Source organism: Benincasa hispida, chromosome 3 (assembly GCF_009727055.1).
Source record: "Benincasa hispida cultivar B227 chromosome 3, ASM972705v1, whole genome shotgun sequence".
NCBI lineage: Eukaryota > Viridiplantae > Streptophyta > Magnoliopsida > Cucurbitales > Cucurbitaceae > Benincasa > Benincasa hispida.
In genome coordinates, this window is record NC_052351.1 from 13796293 (window position 1) to 13806769 (window position 10477).

The window sequence follows — 10477 nt, forward strand, 5'->3', positions numbered from 1 at the left end:
TAGAATACTCAGTGGGAAAAATTAGAAAACTAAGAACAGTAGCTTCTAGCCTTCAATTCAAGAGGTGTTGGATCCCCTCCTGAAAAGACGAACGTCCTCGCACACAAAATCTTCTCTGCCTTCTTTCTCTTTCTCTTCCAATTTATTTAATCCGTCTGTGGTCCCACCTCCAACAGATCCTCAACAGAATTGCCCTTTTCCCCATATTCTCATACTTCACTATCTCTCTAACTAACTCTTGTGGTGTTTTTACCTTTTTGTCCCTCCTTTTGTATGTGAATATAATGGGAGGCTTTACAAAATGATAATTAAACAGACTCAATAAACATGTTAGGGCAAGGTCGAGGTTTCAAAGTTCGATGTACAAAAAAATAAGAAAGGAAAAGGTCGAGTGTTCAAAATTCGACCTATCTAGGTCAAATTCCAACCCTCAACTTATTTTTTTTTAAAAAAAAACAATATTTTTATAAAGAGTTTGAAAACAACAATATTTTCTTAAATAGTTTCTAAAAGGAAAAATATTCTTTTAATTTTCTCTACTAGAATGGTATTTTAACAAAAAAAAAAAAAAAAACAAAAAGAAAGAAAGAAAAAAGATATTGACTAAAATTTCCTAGCGGTCACTTAACAAAAATTTAAAGGAAGAAAAAATAAGTAGTCGTTTCTATTGTGCTCATCCCCATATAGACCTTTTTTTCTGTGAAAAATCATATCGACATTTTCTATTTTATCAATTTAAGGAAAAGTTGGTGTAAGGAGTATTGTGCGAAGGTAAATGAAAAATAAATAAATAAATAAGTGAAAAGGAAAATTAAAAGATTATGATAGGATAGAAACAAAAGAGGGAAATGATGGTGTAATTGGAATGGGAAAGGGGAATTGCAATTTCTAGTTGGATAAAAGGATTGAAAAAGAGATGCGTAGCTTCGAACTAACTGAGAGGGTGAGATCAGACTTCAAAGAGAGACACATAGAGGTTCTCCTCACTCCTCAACCATGCTCGTCTTTAAGATTCCCTTCAATGCCTACTCCATCCAGTTCAACCCCTTCTACGAGGCTCGCATCGCCATCGCCACCACCCAAAATTTTGGAATCCTTAGCAATGGTCGCCTTCACGTCCTCGATCTCAATCCCGTCGGTCCCATATCCGAGCACATCGCCTTTGACACCGCCGATGGAGTCTACGACGTCTCTTGGTACGAGTCTCGTGACTCTCTTCTCGTTGCCGCCATAGCCGATGGCTTTGTTAAGCTTTACGACCTTGCTCTTCCCCCCACATCTAATCCCATTCGTTCCTTCCACGAACATACTCGCGAGGTTCACTCTGCCGACTACAACCCTGTTCGTCGCGACTCCTTTTTGACTTCCTCCTGGGACGATACCACTAAGCTCTGGACCCTAGACCACTCCACCAGTGTCAGAACATTCAAAGAGCATGCCTATTGCGACTATTCCTCCGTCTAGAACCCTCGTCACGGCGATGTCTTCGCTTCTACCTCTGGCGATTACATCGTTCGCATTTGGGATGTGCGAGAACCAGGCTCCACCATGATAATTCCAGCTCATGATTTCAAAGTTCTATCTTGCGATTGGAATAAGCGATGATTGTTGCATTGTTATGGCTTCGGTCGATAAATCGATTAGGGTATGGGATGTTAGGAGCTACAGGACTCCGGTTTCTGTATTGAATGGCCATGGATATGCAGTTAGGAAAGTGAACTTCTCTCCGCATCGACTGTGTTTGTTAGCCTCCTGTTCCTACGATATGACTGTCTGTTTGTGGGATTACGTGCTGGAGGATGCTATTGTTGGGAGTTATGATCATCACACTGAATTCGCCGTAGGAATCGATATGAGCGTGCTTGTCGAGGGCCTGCTTGCCAGCACTGGATGGGATGAGCTTGTTTATGTATGAGCGTGAATGTTACCTTTTTCACGAGCTTCCTCTTTCATGACCATTTTAGGTGCTGCTATAGAGTCGTATTTGTTTTATCTGTTCTGTGACTTCCATTTTTTTAAGATTAATAATTTTTTACATGGTTTGTCATTTATATTTTTCTTTCTTTAAATATTCCATCTTTCTTTGTCCCATCATTATTTTTCGGAACATTATGCAGCTTATGCATTATTTTTCCTGATTTTCTGTTGAAAAACTTGAGATGATTTTCCTGGAATGAATGTTCACCCCTTGCTCATGCTTCACAAGTAATTTTTTTTTTCCATATTTTTCTTTTGACATTATGGTTGGATATATTGACTGTAATCATGACCTTACTTGAACAGGATCTGTTCTATAGGTTGTACTATTGTGTTCTTGAGTTGTAAGGATATATCTAGGATGCTAGGCTTGTGTGAACATGAAGTAGACAACCTATATAGATGCCAACCTGAAATTTGCGGGTATGAATTATTCAGTGTATCATTTCAGCACGAGGAGGGATCAAAACTAGAAAACTAGATTAGGAACTTAGCAGAAGTCGGGCTATTCTAGAACAAGATTGGCTATTCGCTGGATAATGATCCTAAAATTACTATTGTCTACTGGTGTTTAGATTTGGAGTGAGTTTATGATGACTCTTGAGTCAAGTATTTTCATAGTAAATACTATTTCTTTAAGAACGTTTTAAGAGAATCGAATGTTGTGCTTCCTTTAAAAGCATATTTTAAGAATTTCTTGATATCACTTTTGACCAAGTAACTTAATAGTTAATACCATGAAAATTTTGGAAAGTGCTTTGAATTCGTTAAAAGCATTTTGTCCCAACCCCACCTTTACTCTTGTCTTGTGGTCTATTTATAATCAATAAGAACTCTGTGTAGACTTTTCTTAAGTCAATTTTTAACCTTTCAGCCATGTATTCGATCTCCATTAAGTAACTATGTACTAGTTTTAGATAAGGATGAAGACGGTAATTTGAAACCGCAACACCTTTAGTTGGAAGGATAGCATCTCATAAGTTGGGTTGGAATAATTTTTCTGCTGCATAAACCGGAATGAGAAGTCATACAGTATTCTTGATGCCTTTACCTACCTACTCTAATGTATCTGCGTGTTGTATAGTTGTGATTATTAGATAAGTCCACGCTTGGCAAGTTGGTATTTTCCAATGCATGCATACAAGACTTGCAATCTATAGATGCACGGTGTAGAAAGGCCTGCAACTGCACTATGTATTCGGATCCAGAATGGTACTCATCTTGATTCTTAGACAGTGTCTGGACCATTTGAATCTACACTATACTCATGCAGTCACACACTTGCACATAAGGATGACTTTCATCTTTAGATCAAATCATCCTACCAAAACATTTATCTTTATAATATAACTTGAGGAATTTAATGCGTTTTAACACTAATTCCATTCACTTTTGTTTAACAAGTCTTTGGGATGAAAATTTGAATCTATATAATACTGTTTTCTTTAAGTGAGTATGTATAACTTGGGGGAATACTTTTGTTTGTAAGCAGTTAGAAAGTCAATCCAAACAAGTTCTTAGTTTGATTCTAAAATAGTTTGTCGTTCCTTCATGCAGTAATATTATATTGTATTATAAAAATGTTTGAGACCAAATACTATTATCAATGCGCCTTCACCTAAAGTTTTTCATTAACTGGTAGTGATTACATTTTGTTCTGTTCTATATAATTTGATTGAATGTTGTTTCTGGTTATCTCGAGTCAAAAGGTTAGGTAGGATAACAAGAAAATGGTGTTGAGTGGATTGCAGGCAGATTAAGGTCGTGATAGAAGGAACCCGTGCGAGAAATCCTGGAAAATGTAACAGTGGAGTATTACACGTAGCAGGAAATGGTTCATCGGATGGAGAAAGAAATTTATAGGGCAACCTCAGTATTGTTACTTTGCAACCAGCAGAAGGGAAAGCGAGAGATTGTGGAAAGTAAAGAGATTGTGAAAAGTAAAGTAAAATTGTTGAATGAGCATTGAAGAATTTGTTTGTCAATGGCAAATAATCCTCAAAAAGTGATTTTTTAGACTTGGGTTAACTATGTCTAAGAAAAGAAGACAATTTGACCATAATTGGACTTCAAGTTTCCAAATTTGTAGTCAAATTTATAGTTTAGTATATAGAGAATAGATTATCATTTCAATTATTTTTTATATTCATATTTAATTTATAATTTATCAACTAAAGGTGTTGCGGTTTTAAATTACCGTCTTCATCCTTATCTAAAACTAGTACATAGTTACTTAAAGGAGATCGAATACATGGCTGAAAGGTTAAAAAACGACTTAAGAAAAGTCTACACAGAGTTCTATTGATTATAAATAGACCACAAGACAAGAGTAAAGGTGGGGTTAGGACAAAATACTTTTGATGAATTCAAAGCATTTTCCAAAATTTTCATGGTATTAACTATTAAGTTACTTGGTCAAAAGTGATATCAAGAAATTCTTAAAATGTGCTTTTAAAGGAAGCACAACATTTGGTTCTCTTAAAACGTTATTAAAGAAAGAGTATTTACTATGAAAATACTTGTCTCAAGAGTCATCATAAACTCACTCCAAGTCTAAACACCAGTAGACAATGGTAATTTTAGGATCATTAACCAGTGAATAGACAATCTTGTTCTAGAATAGCCCGACATCTGCTAAGCTCCTAATCTAGTTTTCTAGTTTTGATCCCTCCTCGTGCTAAAATGATACACCGAATAATTCATACACGCAAATTTCAAGTTGGCATCTATATAAGTTGTCTACTTCATGTTCACACAAGCCTAGCATCCTAGATATATCCTTACAACTCAAGAACACAATAGTACAACCTATAGAACAGATCCTGTTCAAGTAAGGTCATGATTACAGTCAATATATCCAACCATAATGTCAAAAGCAAAATATGGAAAAAAAATTACTTGTGAAACATGAGCAAGGGGTGAACATTCATTCCAGGAAAATAATCTCAAGTTTTTCAACGGGAAATCAGGAAAAAGAATGCATAAGCTGCATAATGTTTCGAAAGATAACGATGGGACAAAGAAAGCTGGAATATTTAGAGAAAGAAAAATATAAATGACAGGCCATGTAAAAAAATTATTAATCTTACAAAAATGGAAGTCACGGAACAGATAAAACAAATATGACTCTATAGCAGCACCTAAGATGATCATAAAAGAGGAAGCTCGTGAAAAAGGTAACATTCGCTTAATAATCTATAGTTTGCAAGTTTATTCAATCTTGAACAAAGTAAATGACTATAATAACACACTCAGTTCAATCTTGAACTAACATATATTCTGCCAACAAGTAGCACATTCTCATCTTTCATAACACTAAAATGGCTTATTAACTTAAAACCTATGAGCTGTAACATGAAAAAATCATAAATTTATAGGAAGTAGAAAAATCTTTCCTTTTCTTAAGGGGCTCTTGGATCCGTCCCATGCTGCCATACATAAACAAGCTCATCCCATCCAGTGCTGGCATGCAGGCCTTTGACAAGCACGCTCATATCGATTCCTACGACGAATTCAGTGTGATGATCATATCTCCCAACATGAGCATCCTTCAGCATGTAATCCCACAAACAGACAGTCATATCGTAGGAGCAGGAGGCTAACAAACCCTGTCGATGCGGGGAGAATTTCACTTTCCTAACTGCTTATCCATGGCCATTCAATTACAGAAACGGGGTCCTGTAGCTCCTAACATCCCATACCCTAATCGATTTATCGACCAAGCCGTAGCAATACACACTCATCGTACTTATTCCAATTGCAAGATAGAACTTCGAAATCATGAGCTGGAATTATCATGGTGGAGCCTGGTTCTCGACATCTCAAATGAGAACGGTGCAATCGCCAGAGGCGGAAGCGAAGACATCCGTGACGAGGGTTCTAGATTAGAGGATAGACGCAATAGGCATGCTCTTTAATGTTCTGACACTAGTGGGGCGGTCTAGGGTCCAGAGTTGGTGGTATCGTCCAAGGAGGGAAGTCAAAAAGGATTCGTGACGAACGGGGTTTGTGGTCAGCAGAGTGAACCTCGCGAGTATGTTCGTGGAAGGAACGAATGGGATTAGATGTGGGGAAGGCGAGGTTGTAAAGCTTGACAGAGCCATCGACGATGGCGGCAACGAGAAGGGAGTCGTGAGACTCGGACCAAGAGACGTCGTAGACTCCATCGGTGGTGTCGAAGGCGATGTGCTCAGATATGGGACCGACGGGATTGAGATCGAGGACGTGAAGGCGACCATTGCCAAGGATTTCAAAATTTGTGGTGGTGGCGACAGCGATGCGAGCCTCGTAGAAGGGACTGAACTTGACGGAGTAGCCATTGAAGGGAGTCTTAAAGACGGGCATGGTTGAGGAGTGAGGAGAACCTCTCTGTGTCTCTCTCTGAAGTCTGATCTCACCCTCTCGGTTAGTTCGAAGCTACGCATCTCTTTTTCAATCCTCTTATCCAACTTGAAATTGCAATTCCCCTTTCCCATTCCAATTACACCTTCCTTTCCCTCTTTTGTTTCTATCCTATCATAATCTTTTAATTTTCCTTTTCACTTATTTATTTATTTTTCATTTACCTTCGCACAATACTCCTTTCACCAAATTTTCCCTAAATTGATAAAATAGAAAATGTCGATATGATTTTTTACAGAAAAAAAGGTTTATATGAGGATGAGCACAATAGAAAGGACTACTAATTTTTTCTTTTTTAAAATTTTTGTTAAGTGACCGCTAGGAAATTTTAGTCAATATCTTTTTTCTTTCTTTCTTTTTTCTTTTTTTGTTAAAATACCATTCTAGTAGGAAAAATTAAAAGGATATTGTTCTTTTAGAAACTATGTAGGAAAGTATTGTTGTTTTCAAACTCTTTGTAAAAATGTTGTTTTTTTTTTTAAATAAGTCAAGGGTTGAAAATTCTACCTAGATAGGTCGAATTTTGAACGCTCGTCGTACTTTGAACCCTCGACCTTGCCCTAACATTATTGAGTCTGTTTAATTATCACTTCGGAGACCTTCATCATAATTATTTGATGTGGAGAGAATGAAAGACCTTCCTCATTCCGGAGACCTTCCTCATAACACTCATAATTATTTGATGTGTTAAAAATAATTTTGTAATGGGAGAGAACGAAAGAGGGAAGAGTAAGAGAGAGAGCGAGATCAAAGAGAGCGAGATATTGAGAGAGAGCGGGATATTGAGAGAGAGCAAGAGTGGGGAGAGCGAGATATTAAGAGAGAGCGAGAGTTTCCAGTTCTTTTTCTTTTTAACTTGGGAGTTTCCAGCTTGATATGTTATTCTTTCTAACCCATTCATTGGTGCATATCTGGCACGAAGCTTCTGTTACAACCCTTTGTGTCCCTAGCTTATTCCCCTGCAATCGAAAGAGCTCAACAATCCAAAATAAAGGGAAATCAAGTAGAAAAAGAGAATTTAGAAGAACTTAAGAAGAAACAACAATTCTTCTCATTAATATGGTTTCAACGGTTAAATTCGATACATTGCACAAAACTCTCAAAGACAATAATTCTCCTAAACAGTCTTATTTATAGCTTTATCCTATGGACCATTATGTATTGATGTGTTAAAAATAATTTTGTATTGGGAGAGAACAAAAGAGGGAAGAGTAAGAGAGAAAGTGAGATTTTGAGAGAGAGCGAGATTTTGAGAGAGATCGAGAGTTTCCAGCTTTTTTCTTTTTAATTTGGGAGTTTCCAGCTTGATATGTTATTCTCTCTAACCCATTCATTGGTGCATATCTGGCACGAAGCTTCTGTTACAACCCTTTGTGCCCCTAGCTTATTCCCCTGCAATCGAAAGAGCTCAACAATCCAAAATACAAGGGAAATCAAGTAGAAAAAGAGAATTTAGAAGAACTTAAGAAGAAACAACAACTCTTCTCATTAATATGGCGATCAAATTCGATATACTGCATAAAACTCTCAAAGACAATAATTCTCCTAAACAGTCTTATTTATAGCTTTATCCTATGGACCATTATTTATTGATGTGTTAAAAATAATTTTGTATTGGGAGAGAACGAAAGAGGGAAGAGTAAGAGAGAGCGAGATATTGAGAGAGAGCGAGATTTTGAGAGAGATCGAGAGTTTCCAGTTTTTTTTAACTTGGGGGTTTCCAGCTTGATATGTTATACTTTCTAACTCATTCATTGGTGCATATCTGGCACGAAGCTTCTGTTACAACCCTTTGTGCCCCTAGCTTATTCCCCTATAATCGAAAGAGCTTAACAACCCAAAATACAAGGGAAATCAAGTAGAAAAAGATAATTTAGAAGAACTCAAGAAGAAACAACAACTTTTCTCATTAATATGGTTTCAACGATAAACTTTTCTCATTAATATGGTTTCAACGATCAAATTCGATACACTACACAAAACTCTCAAAGACAATAATTCTCCCAAACAGTCTTATTTATAGCTTTATCCTATGGACCATTATGTATTGATGTGTTAAAAATAATTTTGTATTGGGAGAGAACGAAAGAGGGAAGAGTAAGAGAGAGCGAGATTTTGAGAGAGCAAGATTTTGAGAGATATCGAGAGTTTCCAGTTTTTTTCTTTTTAACTTGGGAGTTTTCAGCTTGATATGTTATTCTTTCTAACCCATTCATTGGTACAACCCTTTGTGCCCTTAGCTTATTCCCCTGCAATCGAAAGAGCTCAACAATCCAAAATACAAGGGAAATCAAGTAGAAATAGAGAATTTAGAAGAACTTAAGAAGAAACAACAACTCTTCTCATTAATATGGTTTCAACGATCAAATTCGATACTGTCACACCCCCTCCCAAGCCTTAAACCCTAAGACCGGGAAGAGAGCGTGAGGGTGACTATATAGCCTTCTAAGACAATACTTATGCTCAATATTTCCCCTATCTATCCATACATATAATTAAATTTTCTTCCTAGTCTTTGTTACATGGTCTGAGCTGTACCTCAAGAGTTTACCGAATTCTTAGATGGTGGTGGTGGGTGATGGACTCTTCTTTGAACACTCCGCTTTGCTACCTGGGGGGAGGGGATTAAGAAAACATTTTGAAGAGTGTGAGCTACTAAGCCCAGTGAGTGGTTCTTTTAGGAAGGAAATGACTTTGAAAATCATCATTTTTGGGAAATCAATCTCATGCCAACATTCACATTGTAACTCATGCACAGTCAAAGATATAGTCATGCAATCAGTAACCTTTATCCTAAAAAGCTACATGTGGTATGCATATCATAACATCAATCAATACAATCACCTATGGAAACCTTCCTATGACCCAATTCCAGCCAATGTAAACATCAACCATTTTATTTATCCTGCTAGTCATGCTTAGGTACTTGACTATATTTCCCGCCAATCATCACCGACTATTATTTTGCGTCGACCAAAGACGACTATTATTTCTCGCCGACCAAAGCCGACTATATTTTCCCGCCAAGCACCTTTTTGTTAAGCATGCTAACTATATCCCGGGCATAATCTCAGTTTCCATAGTCATTACACAAACAATATCATGGCATCATCGTATCATCAAAAGCATGTATTTTGCATCTACATATGCATATATTCCAATATCATAGTATAAAGCTAAGTAAATACTCATAATATGCATTTTCTATCAAAACTGTATAACAACCACAATATTCTTTATTTATCAAAACTATATAATATAATATTCACAACATGCTTTTATATACAAAAGCTGTGTAACATTCAGCATACGTACCAAAGTTATATAATACTCATGATATATCAAAACTATATCATATAAACAGTACGTAACAAAGCTATAATAATACTCCTATTAAGCATTTATTTATTAAAACTTCACAGTATATCAAAACTATAATAACCCTCATAATACGTTAAAGCTGTAACACTCACTGTTTTGCTAGTTTCCCCTTTCGTAATTTGTTCCTACCATTATCGTTGTTTGCAAGGAAAATTTCCAAATTAATATTATTTCTTAAATATAATTAAAAATACTTTCTAAAGAACTACCGACTTACCCTACTTAGACCGAATTGGAATTTGAGCAGCACCTTCTTCGAATTTCCTTTCTTCAAGACCAACGGCAGCCTATTCACTAAAAACTCACTCTCTCTATAGGATTTTTACTACTGGAATTTGTTTGGAATGAGTTTAACTTTCAGCCGAGGCCTCCTATTTATAGCCGTTCCCAGCTCCTTTCTGTGCGACAACTCACCATATAAATGGCTTCTCCTTAAGCTACCTACACTAACTTTGGCTAGCCGAGCTTTGAGTTGTCTAATTCTGGTTTTGCCAACCAAAATTTTCTTAATTTGCATGTAATCTCAGCCACCATCCCCTTAAGTTTTCTTACATGAAATCTCCCTTTGCCACTTCAACCGCTTAATTTTCGAATTAATTATCCAAATTACTAATGAACGCATCTAGCCCCTTTAAAATGCGTCCATCTGTCCAATCTTGCTCTGTCCGCTCTCGTGGCTCTCGCTCTCTCCAACTTTCTCGCTAGTTTTTCTCTCGTC

General features: G+C 36.7%; 1 protein-coding gene, 1 long non-coding RNA gene and 1 pseudogene across 2 annotated transcripts in view; 1 reads left to right on the plus strand and 2 right to left on the minus strand.

Moving 5' to 3' along the window:
* Positions 1-996: 996 nt before the first annotated feature.
* Positions 997-1915, plus strand: LOC120074160 (peroxisome biogenesis protein 7-like). The gene is given in 2 exon segments (XM_039027185.1): positions 997-1598; positions 1600-1915. Coding segments are annotated over 2 exon segments (918 nt in total).
* Positions 1916-5378: 3463 nt separating this feature from the next.
* Positions 5379-6508, minus strand: LOC120074129 (annotated as a pseudogene).
* Positions 6509-7520: 1012 nt separating this feature from the next.
* LOC120074308 overlaps positions 7521-10477 on the minus strand; it is a 5855-nt gene continuing 2898 nt past the window's right edge. Inside the window, exons 3-4 of the long non-coding RNA XR_005480952.1 lie at positions 8917-8989; positions 7521-8191 (exon numbers count right to left, since the gene is read on the minus strand). This is a non-coding gene — a long non-coding RNA (uncharacterized LOC120074308). The remainder of the gene's footprint in view (positions 8192-8916; positions 8990-10477) is intronic.